At 58.3% G+C, this 16070-nt stretch overlaps 2 protein-coding genes across 2 annotated transcripts in view; one reads left to right on the top strand and one right to left on the bottom strand.

Moving 5' to 3' along the window:
- Positions 1-2055, top strand: part of ETH_00026420 (uncharacterized protein) — a gene marked incomplete at both ends in the record, with an annotated part of 5227 nt that extends 3172 nt beyond the window's left edge. Inside the window, one exon of the mRNA XM_013373705.1 lies at positions 35-2055. Coding sequence (XP_013229159.1) covers positions 35-2055 — 2021 coding nt within the window. The remainder of the gene's footprint in view (positions 1-34) is intronic.
- Positions 2056-3161: 1106 nt separating this feature from the next.
- On the bottom strand, positions 3162-15894 carry ETH_00026425 (GJ18811, related; the record flags this gene model as incomplete). The annotated part of the gene is made up of 22 exons (XM_013373706.1): positions 3162-3227; positions 3555-3753; positions 3802-4259; positions 4677-4937; positions 5209-5319; positions 5440-6545; positions 6811-7211; positions 7532-7691; positions 7826-7923; positions 8211-8389; positions 8601-8954; positions 9276-9420; positions 9694-9769; positions 10043-10955; positions 11252-12174; positions 12809-12893; positions 13161-13294; positions 13592-13778; positions 14039-14221; positions 14670-14743; positions 15096-15397; positions 15584-15894. The coding sequence occupies 22 exons, from the start codon at positions 15892-15894 to the stop codon at positions 3162-3164; spliced, it is 6726 nt and encodes a 2241-aa protein (XP_013229160.1).
- Positions 15895-16070: the final 176 nt, after the last annotated feature.

The following is a 16070-nucleotide window of genomic DNA, read 5'->3' on the forward strand; positions in this document are numbered from 1 at the left end:
GAAAAAGGAGCTGTGGCCCTGCCCCCTCTTTTAGGGCACTCTGCCTCTCCCCAGTCTCCTTTGCCAGCCCCAGGCCGGGAGCAGCTGGCCGTCTCATCTCCGTTTTCGGAAAAGGTGATGCAGCAGCAGCCAGTAAAAGACGTCGAGCCAGCAGCAGCAGCTGCAGCAGCACCAAAACTAGCTCCAGCGGCGCAACAGCAGCAACAGCCAGAGACGCACTATGCGACTCCTGCTGCAGGAGCTGTGGGCAGGCCTGAGAGGGCAGCAGAGGCTCCTTCAAAAGGCAGAAGCAGCCCTAAGGCCTGGGCACCTTCTAGCTGCTTCCACTCCTCCCCCAAAGAGCCACAGTCTATGGGACACAACAGCACTCAGCAGCAGAAAGCAGGGGACGGGGCCAAGAACCACAGCGCAGCACTGCAGCAGCAGCTACAACAACAGCAGCAGCAGCAAACACCACCACAGCAACAACTTCAGCAACTGCAGCAAGGCCAACAACCAAAGCTGCACCACGACCATCGGTATCAACAGAAACAGCAGCAGCAGCAGCAGCAGCAGCAGCATTTCCACTCGCAGCAGCCCCTTCAGCAACAACAGCTCTTCCAGCAGCAGCAGCAGCAGCTTCCCCAGCAGCAGCAGCAACAGCAGGATAAGCAGCGCCGCCTGCACCGACCGTTGCGGCGAACGTCGCCAGGCAGATTGGGAGAAGCTGTTGCAACTCAGACTTCCTGGCTGCTACCTAGTGGGGATACACCTTTTGCAGCAGCTGGCCCGCAGGGGCCCCAGGGGGCCCCCGAGGTGCCTAGAGCTGCGACGCACTCGCAGCCCGTGCTGCACCAAGATGGAGTTGACTACCTGCCGCCTGCTGTCGGAGACTGCGCCACGCTCTCTAGCCTCAGCAGCAGCAGCAGCAGCAGCAGCATCAGGCGCCCCGACCTCACCGAGCAGCTAGGCTTTCAACAACTGCAGCTGCTGCAGCAACAACAGAAAGCTTACCCACAGCCCCTGTGCCAGCCGCTTGCTGACTCGTTCCAGCCGTCCCCGAAGCCCCCGCGGCCTGTGCTGCGGCACCAGCTGCAGCAGCAGCAGCTGCTGGTGCTGCAGCAGAGGAATGAAGGCTTGCAACTAGAGACCACAGGCGACTGCGCAGGCCACATGCCAGCCCCCTCCGTCTGCAGCAGACCCGGAGACTTGCTGCAGTGCGTGGCGCTGCAGCAAGCCGCCACTGCGGTGGCTGGGGTCTTTCACACGGAGAGTGTTGCTGCTGAAGATAAGGCCAGCCACTTGCTGGAGGAGAAGGTCTTGAGCCTGCAACAAAGGCAGACGCAGCTGCACCACCAGCAGCACGAGCAGCGCAAGCGGCTCGTGCAGCAGCAGAGACTCTTCCAGCAGCAACAGAGGCTGCTCGTGCAGCAGCAGCTGCTGCAGCAGCAGTTGCAGCAGCAGCTGCAGCTGCAGACGCAGCAGCGACACCACCGGGGCTTGTTCAGCAGATCTCACCACAGAAGCGCCACACCTCAAGTGCAGCAGCAGCAAATAAAAGGATCGCGAATGCCTGTCCCCATTGTTGAGATGAAGGGCCCAGCGTCTGGGGGTCTTGTGTACATGCAGGTGCAGGAAGCATCTCGATGGTATTCGCAGGGCGTGGTGCAGCAGCAACGGCTGCAACGCCACCTGCAGCAGCAGCAGCAGAGCTCCCGCTGCATTTTGCCGCTGACGGCGAGCGCAGCAGGGGCAGCAGGCGCAGCAGCAACGGGGGCCCCAGCCACTCGAGTAGGCATGCAGCAGAGGCGTTTGTATGAAAGCCTAGCCCCCGGAGGGCCCACTCTTAACAAAGAGCCTCTGCTTCCTGACACAGCAGTCCGAAAAGAAACAGCCCCCAGCCCCATCACATCAGTGCTGGCCACGCCCCCTTGCATGCTCTTGCCAATTTCAACGGCCCCTGTACTCCCCGTGGCTGCCTCTGCCCCTGCGAGCTTTTGCGCAGCCTCGGGGGGCCCCGCCAGAGCTGCTGTTGCCGCGCCGCGGCCTCCCTCAGCGGCCCAGCTGCCCCGGTAACAGCAGCAAGAGCCTAGTGCAGCAAGAGCTTAGTGCTGGCGGCTCTGTGGGGGACCACTGGGGACCACTGGTCACAGCGCCAGCCCTGTGGCACGGACAGGGCGTTCGGCTGGTGCGGGGGAAAAAGGGCGTAGAACAGATTGCATGCAATTGCAAAAAACACAGAGCACAAAGGAAGGAGAACCACACGGCCAAGCGAGATAGACACACCAATGAAAAGGTACACAAGTAACACAGGCACTGACGCACAAGCAAAGTCCCTGTAGGCTTGCCTGCCTACTGACAGGCAAACGAAGCCAAAAATGCAAACGGAGGACAGAAGAGAGATTCCGGGACATCCTCATGGCCCCTACTGCCCTCGTGGAGGCTTGAGACTCTTCACTGCTGCCTCTGATATGCTTCAAGTGCCGTTTTGTGGTGCTTGTGAGCTAAGAAACTGACTTCGGGCTTTCCTTTGCTTCTGCGGCCCGCGCCCTTCGCGGGCAGCCAAAGCAACTTGTTTGAGAAACCTAGCACTTGTAGTCCGTAGTGCCTCTAGAATGAAGTGGGACAAGCCAGAAGCTAGCTAGCTAGCTTACTAGCTAGCTGGTTTACTAGCTAGCTAGCTCCTGGCTGACCCAACAGCTACCAGCAACTTTAATGCCTCGAAATGTGGCGCAGCCTAAAAGACACAAGATGAAACCGGGAAACTGTCGCTGCCACAGAAAAGCCAATCCACTGAGCAAGCGCCTGAAGCTCTCTACAGGCCTGCTGCGCATGCTGTTGTTTGAATAAAAGGGGTTAAGAGGCAGCGGCGGCCACAGCTTTGGCTGGGCCCGCCACGTATGCGCCAGCGCACAGAGCTTGCGCTGCGGCCACCAAGCCCCAAACGGCAGCCAAATGGGGCTTATTTGGGCCCTATAATTGCGATATTTCTAAAACTGGGCGTGATATGAAGTCCAAAGCAAGAGCAGAGCCTGCTACGGCGGCTTGAAAACACATTGCCGCGCCACCAATGCTTGGCTGCCCTCAAGCAGCCTTTAGAAGGAAACAAATGGGCCAAAGATTACCCCCTTTCATTCATGTAACCCTTTAATGTCAGACTGCTTTTGTCATTTCTTTGGCTTTCAGCCAGCCTTTGGCTTCTCAGGGCGACTGCGCTGAACACCCGCATCGCCGTAACGCCGCAGCACCTGCAAGTACACTCGAAACACGCATCCTGCCTTGTTGCTGCTCCTCTAAACATGGAAAGCAAGACATACTAAAAGCAAGCAGAAGTACTACTGGCCACAACGTGACTAAAAGTGCAGCGCAAGAAGCAGCACAAGTGCTCCCCTCTCGCGTGCATTGAGGCAATGAAGAAGCACTTTATGGCCAAATATGTACAGATGTACCATTATAAACCCACATGGCACCAACGTGAAGCAAAAAGCCCTCAAAGACCCCCAGCTGCGGACCCCACTAGGGCCCCGGGAGGGCTGGGGGCCCGTGACTGCCCGGAGACCTGTGCTGCTGCTTACCTCAGTCATGAGAGTGTCGAAATCTCCGACATCAACAGAACGGCCTAGGGGAAGAAGAGGGGCGATTTCGCAGTACGGGGGCACGCGGTTGTTGTGGGGCTTTCTGCATGCACAGTTTGAGTCACTCATGCCTTGGGCGGCGGGGCCCCCGCTGCTGCTCTTGCTGCTGCTCGCCGTGCTGCTGCCCGCGCCCTCCTGCCTGACGCACCAAGAGCAAGATCCTACTCTGCCAGCAGAGAGACAGTACCTGCATTTGCTGCATTCCCTGCAGTCCCCCGCTGCCTCTGCAGCGCCCTGGAGAGGGGCCCCCGGGGCCTCTGCAGAGGGCCTCACTTCGTGAAGCTGGTGCGACTGGGCCTCGTCCTCCTCCTGCTGGTGCACTTCTCGCCACAGCTGCGGGCGGCAGCTGGAGGCGGAGGCGGGGGCTGTTTGCTGCTGCTGCTGCTGCTGCTGCTGCTGTTGCTGCTGCTGCTGACGTGCCTTGCGCTCCAAGAGGTAAAAATTCTCCCCGAAGCCATCGCGTGCCCCCGTGCTAAAGAAAATCTCCAGGCGGTACCGCCGCTTCTCATCTTGCTGCTGCTGCTGCTGCCACTGCTGCTGGTCTTGCGCATTGAGGGGCCCCGAAGCCGGCCTGGCCCGTCTTCTTTCCCAAACCCTGAAGACGATGTGCGAAAGATAGTGCAGCTCGCACTGCCCCAGCAAGTCCTGCGGACCGCAGCCACACAGAGCACAGTCCCTAAACCCTAAACCCTAAATCCCAAACCCGACACTGAGACCCGAACATCCACACACCTCCCACGCGGCTTGCAACACCCCTTTCAGCAGCCCAGGCGACAGACAGACTGCCACTCTAAACCCCACAGTATTAAACCCTCGCCCCCGAGCGTTTAGCCCTAAACTCTAAACAGAGAAATGTGGAAAAGAACACAAAAGCAGGAGACCTGGCCCGCAGGCTGGCCCAGCTGCCTCTTAGCCTGGGTCTGAGGCAGCGCCCGCGGCTGCTTGAGGCTCGTGCTGCTGCTGCTGGAGGCGTCTAGAATATAGTAAGAAACAGCAGCTACAAAGACGCGCAAATAGCCCAAGACACAAAGAAGCATGCGAATGAAAGCAAAGGCGATTTACCCGCAAGTCCCGATCCAAGATGGGCTTGAACTGCGGCTGCGCTGCATCTCCTGCAGCATTCTCCTCAGCGCTCTTCGCGTTTCCTGTGCTGCCCTCACCAGCGGCTCCGGCAGCAGCACCTGGTTTTGCTGCAGCTGTTGCTGCTGCAGCTGCTGCTGCTGCTGACCGAGCTGCCCCTTGGTTTATTGCTTCGGCCCGCGCTGCGTTGCACGGGTTGCAGGCGACCGCTCTGTGGCTGAGAAGTAGCACATTCAGGAGCGCCTGAAGCGGACAAGCAGCAGCAGCAAAAGCAGCAGCAATAAAGCGACTGCTGCAAAAGAAATATCAGCACGCGCAGCATCTAAAATAGAACATTCCCCAAGCAACAGACGCAAACCTAAAGATGGATACTGCAGCAGCGAAGCCCCAATGGCCCCCTAGCTGTAGCAGCGAGCACAAGCAGCAGCACAGGACACACCACCAGAAGCGGCAGCAACTGCTGCAGACGCGGCAAAGGGCTGGCCACAAAACAGTGCACTTTGGCGGGGCTTACCTCTACATGACTGGCGCTGGTGACATAAAAACGGCTGCGGACAATCCGCCAGGGGGATCGGATCCCGAAAAGATGGGCCTCGCCTTCCTTCAGGCGGATCTCAGCAGCAACCTGCAGCAGCAGCAGCAGCAGCAGAACGAGCAACAGCCAACGGTACTGTGGGGCTGACGTAAGGGCAGGAGTGCGCTGGCAGCTCGCATGCAGCCCCGCAGTCCCAACAGGAAATCTGACCTCGTGCTGGTGGGGGTCATCATCCTCATGTTCTTCTTCCTCTTCCCCTGCTGCTGCCTCTGGCTGTTCTTGAGCTGCCTTTTGCATGCGATCTCCCGCTGTGCTTTCGGCTGACGCGCCTCTCTCCATCGCCTTGCGGGTGTCTTGGTGCTGCTGCAGCTGCTGCAGCTGGAGCTGCTGCTGCAGATGTTGCTGCAGCTGCTGCTGCAGCTGCTGCTGGTTCTCAGAGTCTTGTCGAGAAGGCAGCAGGCTGCCATCGAACGGCGTGGAGGCAGCTGGGCCCGAAGAAGCGCCCACTTGCCTCTGCTGCAGGTGCTCCTGCAGCAGCTGGTCGCTTGGCGTTGTTGGTTGTTTCTGGGGATGCTGCAGCTCTTGAGAGGGTCCTGCACCGTCGCGGCTGGCTAGCTGTTGCTGCAGCTGTTGCTGTAGCTGTTGCTGCAGCTGCTGCTGCAGCTGCTGGTGCAGGGGGGTTGTTAGGCAGCGGTTGTCTGTGGCGTCTTGCTGCAGCAGCTTGAGCTTCGTTTGTACGTGCTCGAGGTGCAGCTGCTGCATTTGTTTCTCGTGCTCTTCCCTCTTGAGTTTGAGGGCCTTATCCTTCTTGCCCCGCGGTCCCGTTTGCTGGTGGGCCCACAAGTCGTTGCTGTTGATAACAACAGCTTCAGCAGCATCCCCGGAGACGATCCCACCGACCCCACAAGCAACTCCCAGGGGCCTCAGCGCCATGTCAGTAGGGCCATTCACCCCCGCTGTGCCCCCTGGAGGAGTGCACCTGCCGCGGCCCCTGGTGCTGCCGCCGCATGCAATGGAGCTGCCGCTGCTGCGGCTGTTGCTGCGCCCGCTGCTGCCCTTCCCGCCCGCCGCAGCAGCAGCACAGTCGTGGCGGCTGCTGCTGCTCGAGCGGCCCTGCGTGCTGCTGCTGCGGGTCGCCCCACCTCCCCCAGGACTGCACCGGGAGTCGAGGCCCCGCCGCAGCTCGGGGCCCCCACTGGAGGCCCCCGGGGGGGAACAGCTGCGCCGCTCTCTGGGCGACCCTCCTGCTGCTGCTGCTCCTGATATTATTCCACCAATACCAGCGCCGCCTCCTCTAGGGGACTGAAGCCCTTCAGCTGCGCAGCACAAATGCAGTGGCATAAAAGAAAGAAATTTCAGAAAAAGTTCTTAAATATGAGCAACTTGGTATTCACCGCAAGACTCCACTGCCGCAGGAGGCTGCAAGGCTCATTCGGCGCAGATGAGCTCCCGAGGACTTAGCCAGAAAATGAATCGAGCTCTGCCTTTAACTCTTATCTATTTGCACTTATAAGGCCAGAAAATAACTTAAACTCCGTCTTTTGCTGCTTTTACTTATTTGCATTTCCCGGGAAAGCCTACCTGCTGCACGGTGCGAAGAGTTTCCTCCTGCAGTGCTGAGACAGGAGGGGCTGCAGCTGCGGCCCAAGGTGCTGCTGCTGCTGCGGGAGTTGCCGGTGACAGTTTTGCCTCTGCGGGGAACTCTGTAGGCCGGTAGATCTTCCTTTAGATGGCCTCCAGTGTCTCCATATGCTGGAGTTCGAGACCCCGTAGAAGAGCCCACAGCCGCAGGGTCAGCAGCAGGCAATTCGGCGGCCTCTGCTGCTGCTTCTAGCGCGTTCAGCTCCGCTGTTGCTTCTTCAGACGTTGCTGCTGCTGCTGCTGCTGCTGCTGCCCCCAATGAAGTGCCCCAGTCCAAGTTGCACGAGAAGCAAGAGGGGTTCGTCGACGGCGGTTGCGACTTCTGCTGCGAGTCGTCGCTTCTGAAAAGACAGACGAAGGCCAAAAAAAATCCAGAGAGGCTGACACAAGTGCTGACTAATTATTAGGACAATTCGCTGCAGACGCTGCTCCCTACTTGTGCATTTGAAAGAAAAAACATCAACTGCGGATTAAAACCAGCAAGCCAAAGGCTCTCTCCCAGCGCCACCTGCCACCCCGAATGCCTGTTGGCTAGCTGGCAAGCTAGCTCGCTGGATTTCTAGCTGTCTTGCGCGCTAGATGTCAAACCTGCCGCGGTGCCGCTCAACTAGCTAGCTAGCTAGCTAGCTGCGCACCCATGGGGCTGTCGGCTTGGACTGACCTGAAGAAAGTGACATCTCTCAAGATCTTGCGAATGAGGCGGCTGACGACGGGAACTGCGAGACGCAGCTTCTCGTCGCTGCTATGAGCAGCAGCAAAAGCAGCAACTGCTTCCTGCAGGTCTTTGATGCGGTTGTGGATGCTTATAGCTGTCTGTACACCTGAAGAAGCACAGACCGCCGCCATGGCACGCGCCACTTCTGTCAAAAACGGAACAGCAACAGCAGCAGCAGCAACAGCAGCAGCACCAACGGCAGCAGCAGGGACTGCCCATCTTCGACGCAGGGCAGCTCACCGTCTCGAGAGAGAAGGTAACAGTGGTGAATGAGCTCGTAGCGGATCATATCCAAAATATCTGACACTTTGCTGCTGTCAAACACGCCGCCCTTGTACCTGCAGACAAACGAAAATGCACAAAACAATTCCTGCCGCTGCCTCCCAGACTCTGCGCAGCTGGCCCGCAGCCCGAGGCCCTCCGATGCTGCTCAGTCTCTAGGTCCTGGAACGCTCTATTCGGAGTCACGCAGCGTTTCTGCTGCTGGCGCTTCTCCTTCGAGGGGCATTAGCAGCACACACACAGCAGCGGCAGCAGCGGCAGCAATCCCCTTTTGCTGGCGCTGTTTCTCTCCCACCCCTCCCCCACAGTCTTTACGTCCCTCAAACTCCTTGTAGAGACTCACCAGTCTGCTGCAATCTTCTCCCATCTGCTTTTCATGTCGACGAGCTTTGTTGCTGCTGCTTGCTTGAGAGAAGGCGGGGCGGAGGAAATAGGCGTGGAAGAGCCCTCGGGGTCTCCCGCAGTCACTTCTTCTATCAAGGGGTCCAGCAGCTCCAAAAACGTTTTCAATAGAGACAAAATCTGACGCACACACCCACAATTCCTGTACAAAACTACCACTCACCAGTCCTGCTGCTGCTGCTGCTGCTGCTGCTGCTACTCCTGCTGCTGCTGCTGCTGCTGCTGCTGCTGCTGTGTGCTGCTTGCTACGCAGCCCGTGCACCGAAGTGCCCCAGTAGGCCTAGCTGCTGCTGTTTGCCCCAGAACGCGCTGGGCTCTGCGGCGCGCTGACCTCCTTTTGCCTGTCCACGGGGGACTGCAGCCGCTGCAGGGCCTCCAGCTGCTTCGGGATGAGGGCAATGTCTGCTTCTGGGCAGTTCATTAAGAGGCGCTCAGCGCCCCAGGGCTCTTCGGCCTCTCGGCCATCCCGGCGAAGGGGCCCCACGTGGGCCTCGCCCTCCCCCTTTCTTGCTGCAGCGCCTGGCTCTTCCCCGCCTCCCGCAGCAGCAGCCTCCTCCGCCGGCTGCTGCTGCTGCTGCTGCTGCTGCTCCTGCCGCCGCCGTATCAACTCCAGAACGCTCGCCTTCAAAGCGTTCAGCTGCTCGTCGTTCAAGTTGAGCAGGAAATCCAGACACTGCTTCAGCACCTGCAAAAGCAGCAGCCCACAAGCAGCAGAGAAGCAAAGAATGGACGCTTGCGCAAAAACGCACTGTTGCAGCAACAGAAACAGCTGCTGCTGCCGCAACAAAAGCAGCCGCAGCACACGGAGGGTCTGCTGCTGCAGAAACTGCAGCCACTGTGTCAGCAACTGGAGTCCGTGTGCGCTACATATATGCAACCTAGGACTATCTAGCACAGAGCCGACAGCTGGGCAGCAGCAGCGGCTGCTGCTTGATAGATTCGCTGCTGCTGCTGCTGCTTTCGCTGCTGCCGCACTGCAGGGCCGCCAGCGCTGCTGCTAGCTGACCCTCTTCTCGCTGGCGCACTGCGAACCCTCGTCCAGCAACGAGTAGGCCTTGCGGTTGTGAATAACAAGAGCGACAAGAATTGGAGTCAATTCTCCTTCCAAGTCAAGGAAGCCTTTGGTGAAGGCGGCGGAGGTGATCTGGCAGCTGGCAGCAAACAGGCCGCAGGCGCCCCCAGCGCAGATCAAAGCCCAGAAGCAATGCAGCAGCAGTAGCGGCAGTAGCAGCGGCTGAGTTGGAGAAAGTGAGTTAGATTTGTTGCAAATATAGCACTATTTAATCGCATTTAAATGGGCAAATGAACCAGTACAATGCCATATATTCAAGACTTTTTAAATTCACAACAAGTAACAAAAAAACCAAGTGGGCAAGAAACACACACACAAACACTCCTCAGGCTTGCTGACACAAATGGCTCACCGGCCCTCGTCGCTCGTGTATATTTTGAAGTCGTGGCGGAAAGTGCTGTGCAGCCGCAGCAGCCCCGCGCTGTCCCCTGCAGCCCATATCAAAACCCAAAGCCCCAAACCCTAACCCTAGCCTCTAAACCCTAGGGCTCACCAGCACAAACACGCTGCATTCAGGCTCTGCAGCAGGACCTCGCAGCCGCTGCAGCAGCAACACCTCAGTGGTACTTAGAGCACAGCCAAACAGAGCAGACTCGGTGAAGCTGTTCCCTACCAGCTGCCACGGGGCCGCAGCAACTGCAGTAGCAGCAACAGCAACAGCACCAACAGCAGCAGCAGCAACAGCAGTGGCACCCACAAACCTGGGTAGAGCTGATAGCGGAAGCGCTGGCCCAGGTCTTCTGCCTGCTTCCTGCCAATGGCTGTCAGCTCGCCGCCCCACTTTGCAACTACAACACAACTCTCCAGGCGAGTGCTGCTGTGGCTGCTCGAGTTGCTGCCCCAGGCCGCGCTGCTGTTGCTGCCGACAGTGCTGCTGCCACTGGACTGCTTGGCAGCAGGCGTGCTGCTGGAAGCACCCCGGCTGGCGCTCTCCTGCCACCTGGCCACAGCAGCAGCAGCAGCTGCAGCAGCAGCAGCCCCCGCAGCGACGGCGCTGGGCGGGACCACGGGACTTGAGGCAGACGAGCGCTTATTCTTGTCCGCGAGCGAGAAGGAAGCAGCAGCAGCAGATGGAGACAGCAGACAAACAGGAGAAGACGGCAGCAGCGGCACGCTGCAGGTCCGCATCACTCCAATGCTGCTGCTGCAACCACTTCCGGCCGACTCTCCTCCAGCAGCCTCGCCTTGGCGCTGCTGCTGCTGCTGCTCTGCTTCTTGAGCTGCCTGCACTGGCAGCTGCTGCTGCTGCTGCTGCTTTGAGGACTCCCGGGAAGGAGGAGAGCAGGAGGCAACCGACTGAGGAGGCTCTGGTTCTCTGGCCCACCTCTTTGGCTTGAGCTGTATCTTTCGGTTGATGCCGGCAAAGCCGTCGCCCTGCAGCAGCACTTTCTGCAGCTGCTTATGCAGTCTCAGTTCTGCCTTTAATGCCTCCAGAGAGCCCAGCTTCTCTGCTGCATTGCTGTAGGGACTGCTGTGGCTGCTGCTGGTATTGCTGCTGCTGCTGTCCTGCTGCTGGGACGACCCCTCTGTAGAGCTCAAACCCGACAAGTCGCATTCACCTGCTGCTGCGCCCTTCTCCTGCAGCTCCTGGCTCGCAGCAGCAACTTGTCGTCCCTGCAGCCACATACGACCTCACAGAAAGTGCTCAATCTAAATTGAGGCAAAAAGTGAACATAAGCTTCTTTATTGGAACCACAGAGCCACCTTATCAAGCAAAAGAAACACAGCCTCAAGTAAGCTGCCGCCAGCAGCACAAGCAGGCGCTGCAGCAAAGGCAACAGCGCCACCCGCTTGAGCCCAGCAGCAGCAGCCCAAGCCCCGAGTGGAGGTGTCAGCCAGGTCAAGTGCAGCAGCAGCAAAACCCTGGGGGAGCAGCTGCAGCAGTAACAAAGGTTTAGCGCGTGTCGCACCAGGGTGGTGATGATATCCGTGTTTCTCTCGAGGAGATCTCTGAGTTCTTCGGGGCTTTTGAGTTTGATTTCCTTTTTGGAGTTTTGCTGCGTGAAGTACTGCAGCAGCAGCGGCTGCGTGGACAAGAACTTCAGCTTCTGCTTCGGCCTCCTGTCCCCGTGGCGCATCACCACCACCACTGTCCGCAGCTCCTCCTCCACCCCCTCGGCCTCTTCTTCACTTTCTAAGGCCATGCAGAGGCACCGCGGCAGTCTGGGGGGAGTAGCCCCGCCCTCTCCCTCTAGAGGTGCTGAGAGGGACCCCGCGTGGGGGCCCCCCGGCAGCCAGAAAAGGCCCCTCAGGGCCCTTTCCCCGTGGGGGCAGCGGCGCTGCTGCTGCGCCAGGTAGTGCTCCAGGTTTTGCTGCTGCTGCCGCAGCAACGCTGCAGTGCTCGGCACCGTCGCATGCAACGCGCCCCGCGCGCAGCGGTCCGCCAGCTTCTTCAGGAAGTAAAGACGAATAATGCTGCTGCAGTCCTCGTAGTACTTTATGTTCGACTTCACAAACGAAAAGCCATTGACGTCGCATACAAACGGCCCCCGACTTGTCCGCAGAATGTCAAATCTGCAGCAGCAGCAGCACAAAAGCGAAGCAAAAGGCACATTTGCCCTGCCCTGCTGCAGCCAGGTGCGCTGCAGCGCACGCAGCGCAGTAAGAATGCTGCGCTGGCTCCGGAAAGATACATGACGGGTGTCGCTGAGTGCTGCTGCTTCTTCTGCTGCTTCTCCTGCTGCTTCTGCTGCTGCTGCCGCTGCTGCCGCTGCTGCTGCTGCTGCCCCCAGCGAGACCCACCCGCAGACAACCTGCTGGAAAGCTCTGACGAGTTTGAAGGCGATACACTTTTCTATCTCCGTCAGAATAACTGGGTACCGCACCTCCTTGCCTGACAAAGAAGCCGCACACAAGTAGCTGGTGGCCCCACACATGTTTAAAGCCACAAATGCCCATGGGCGTACCCCTTGGGGGCACTGACACCAGGGCAGGGGCCTCTGAGGGGCCATTCAGGGGGCCCCCTAGAAAGGTCTTGGCTGAGAGGGGTAGCCTGAATGCTACGTGTTGCAGCAGTAGTGTATGCGCTGCAGTTTTCTGTCGCTGCAGCAAACTGCAGCAAGGAAATGGTAACTGGCACGAGGCACCAGAGAGGCATGCAAGAGAACAGGGACGGGTCCCACAGCAGCAGCCAGAAGCAACAAAGACCAAAAACGAAACGGAAAAGTTCACAGGAATAAAGAGGAAGGAAACAGATATAAAAAGAAACAGTCCCATACACCAGAAGGAAACGGAAAACGCCAAGAAAAGGACTTCGATGCAAAAGGGTCGAAAATGGGAGGCAAAACGACAGAGACGTAACGAGATAAGTGGCTTTGAGGGTCGAAGCCCCAAGCCCTAGACCCTAAACTGTAAAGTCTAGACCCTAAATCCTAAACCCTGCAAAGTCCTGGTCCCCTGGAGTCCAGAAACTGCGCCAGCAAAAGGAAAAAAACTGCAGCAAAAGGAACTTCGTGGTAACCACTCACCATCTGCTGAGCGACAAACCACGCCATCTACACTGGGGCTCTTGCGCGCCTCAGCGTGAGCAAACAGCGGGCCCACGGTGTACACCTTAAAACAACAATAGCAAGCAGCAGCAGCAGCAGCAGCAACACAATCAAACGTCCGGACAGTCGGGGCAGCGAAGGCTCCCAGTGAGCCTCTTTGGCCCGGATGGGGCCCTTCTAAACAAAATAATAATAATAATAATAATAGTAATAATAATAGTAATAATAATAATAATAACAATAATAATAGTAATGATAATAATAATAATAATCATAATGACAATAATAATAATCCAAGTTCTGTGATACGGCCAGAGAGAGGTAGCCTCACCTTCACATCTGTGCCAAAGGTGGGGAGAAATTCTTCATAAAGGTAGACGCCATCCTTGCGCACTTGGTGGATATCTGGAAAGTAGCTGCTGCTGCTGTTTTGCTGCTTCCGGAAGAGTTTCTTACAGCCACCGCCTGCAGCCCGCAGAGCAGCAACAGCAGCAGCCGTGGATATAGCCACAAAACGCCGCAACGGCAGCAGCAGCAGATTTAGTCGCTAACAGCAGCTGCACTGCTCCAGTAAAGGAACCAAAAGGCGAGCCATCTGCGCCCCAAAGAAAGTGAAACGGCAGAACAAGTTTTTTGTGCGCAAACCAGCAACCGCGACGCCAGCAGCCCCAGCAACCCCAGCAACAGCAGCGCAGCAGCAGCAGCAGCAGCGCAGCAGCAGCAGCAGCAGCGCTGCAGCAGCCCCAGGCGGCGCAGCCCTACCCGCATTCTTGGGGTAGTAAATCCAGTTGTCGTGGTTGTCGGCCTCCTGGGGCTTTTCTATAAAGGGCTTGTTAATGCGCTGGCCGTTAATGCTGAGGTAGTCGTAGCCCTCGGAGAAGACCGCGTCGCCCCTACGCACGGCGTTGTAGTCCACCACGACGTAAGAGGGGTGCGGAATCCCGTGTTGCTGCAGCAGAGGTGCAGCCGCAGCAGCAACAGCGCGCCAACCCGCATGCAGCAGCAGACGCAGCGTCCCGACCGCCACAAAAGGGCCACGGCCACAACAGAACCGCGTGCCGCAGCAGCAACGAAGCACTAGCTGCAGCAATAGCAGGCCTGGTACCAGCAGTAGCGGTGGCAGCAGCGTTTCACGCAGCAGAAACAGCAGCAGCAGCAGCAGCAGCGGCAGCAGCAGCAGCAGCAGCCCGTGCGTGGTTGCAGCCTCACTCGAAGGACTTTGTAGATGCTGATTCTGTTTCTAATGATCTGCTGCCTGGAAAGATCGTTGAGGAGAATTGGCTTGTACTTCTGGGCGTAGGCAATGGCCTTGTTGAGGGGAAAACCAGAAGAGAAAAAAGCCACTAAACCATCCACGCGGGGCCACTCTTCTATAGGCGCCTCCAGAATGACCTGCAGCAGCGCAGAAGCAGCAGAAACACCGCCGCAGGCAGCAAATGCAGCAGCAACTAAGACAGACACTAGCACACAGAGGGCATTAGAAAACAGCTAAATGCGTAGCAGAAGAGCTGCTGCTGCCAGCGCAAGCTGTAGAGGCACACAAGAAGCAGAAATCCAGAACGTGGGGTGGAAATAAACAGAAAAGAATCAGGAAAGCGACAAAAAGTGGAATAGAAATCGACAAGCAAAGAGCAGTGCAGGCACAGGGGCCCCACAGCCCAGAAAGACCCAGCGAAGCAAAATGGCAAGGAAGGCCAGGGGCCCCAAAAGACCCACAAGGGGCCCCAGCAAAGGCCCCACAAATGGCCGCAAACCGCAGCAGCCGGGCCAGGGGCTACAGGGAGCAGCAAAGGGTACCAGGGCCCCGGGGCCCCGGGGCCCTCGGACCCCGGAAGCTGACCTTTTCGTCGAAAACAAGAACTGCAAACTCTTCGAAGTTCTCAAGACGCTCCAGGATTTCCCTCATGGGGCGGCCTGAGAAAAAAAGATAAAAGTAAAAAGCCAAAATGCCAAATTGCCAAGTGCTCTCTAGCCACTGCCCAAACCCTATACCCTAAACCCTAAACCCTAAACCCTAGACCCTGGAGGTGGGCTCTCGGCGCAGGGCCTTGACAAACTGTCTGCCTCTGCTGCTGGAGCCAGCTAAAGAGGAGAAAGATAAAGAAAAGAGAGCCTCAAAAGAGCTGCATTGGCCGCATTTTGCTGCCTCTAGATTGGCTGCAACCTAAAACTGGCCCCAAAACCTCTGGGACCAAAACCCTAAACCCTGCAGCCCCAAACCCTCAGCTGGCCCGCCTGAGGGGGCGAAGCAGCAGCAGCAGCTTACTGTCGGTCTTCACGCGCATAGCGCAGACCCCAATGACCATACGGGGGGTGTCCCGGGATGGCGCTCTTGCTGCTGCTGCTGCTTCTGCTGCTGCTGCTGCTGTTGGCGCTGGTGCTGCTCCCGCAGACGGTGTGATGTCACTGCTGCTGCTGCTGCTGCTGTTTTGGCTGCAGTCGGCACCCTGAAGGGCCGCGGCAGCAGAAGCCCAAGGAATGCGGGGCCCCGCAGGGGGCTGCGGGGCCCTGGCTGGAAAGTCCATCCAGTTGAAGAGGCGCAGGTATCTGCCGCCGATGCCGTTGCTGCTGCAGCAACAAGAGCCGAAGCAGCAGCCTCGCAAGCAAAGCTCAACGCAGCGATGGGTGCAGCAGCAACAACAGCAGTAGCACCAAAGCTCCCATAACAGCAGGAGCAGTAACAGCAACAACAGCACTAAGGCTTCACTTAGAGCACGGACAGCAGCAGCAGCAGCAGCAGCAGCAATCGCTTACCTGGAGTCTGAAAAGGGGCAGCCATCCCAGGCGCCTCCGCGAGTGTCCTCAAGACTTGTGCTCTTGTTGCTGTTGAGCGAAGCCCCCCTTAAACAAACTAGGGACGCCTCTTCTGCGGCCCCTCTTCTGTCCGCAGCATCTGCTGCTGCTGCTGCCGCTGCTGCTGCTGCTGCTGCTGCTGCAGGTGCGGCTGCTGCCTGGGCATTCGCCGTGGCCTCATGCTGGCCAGTAGCGTCACTGGGGTTCCTCTCCCCAGGACCCCCTGGCGCCGTTCCCCCAGCGGGGCCACTTTGGCCTAGGGGTGTATCCATATCGGCGTCACACCAGAAGGGCTGCTGCTGCTGCTGCTGCAGGGGCTGCTGCTGCTGCTGCTGCTGCTGCTGCTGCGGTTGCTGCCTTCGTTACTGCTTCAGCAGCCGGCTTTGCCTGTCCCCAGCGTGGTGCAGCTTTCTCGTTGTAATGCCACTGTTGCTTCCGCTGTTTCAGC

Source organism: Eimeria tenella, genomic scaffold (genome assembly GCF_000499545.2).
Source record: "Eimeria tenella Houghton genomic scaffold, Eth_scaff17, whole genome shotgun sequence".
Classification (NCBI taxonomy): Eukaryota; Apicomplexa; class Conoidasida; order Eucoccidiorida; family Eimeriidae; genus Eimeria; species Eimeria tenella.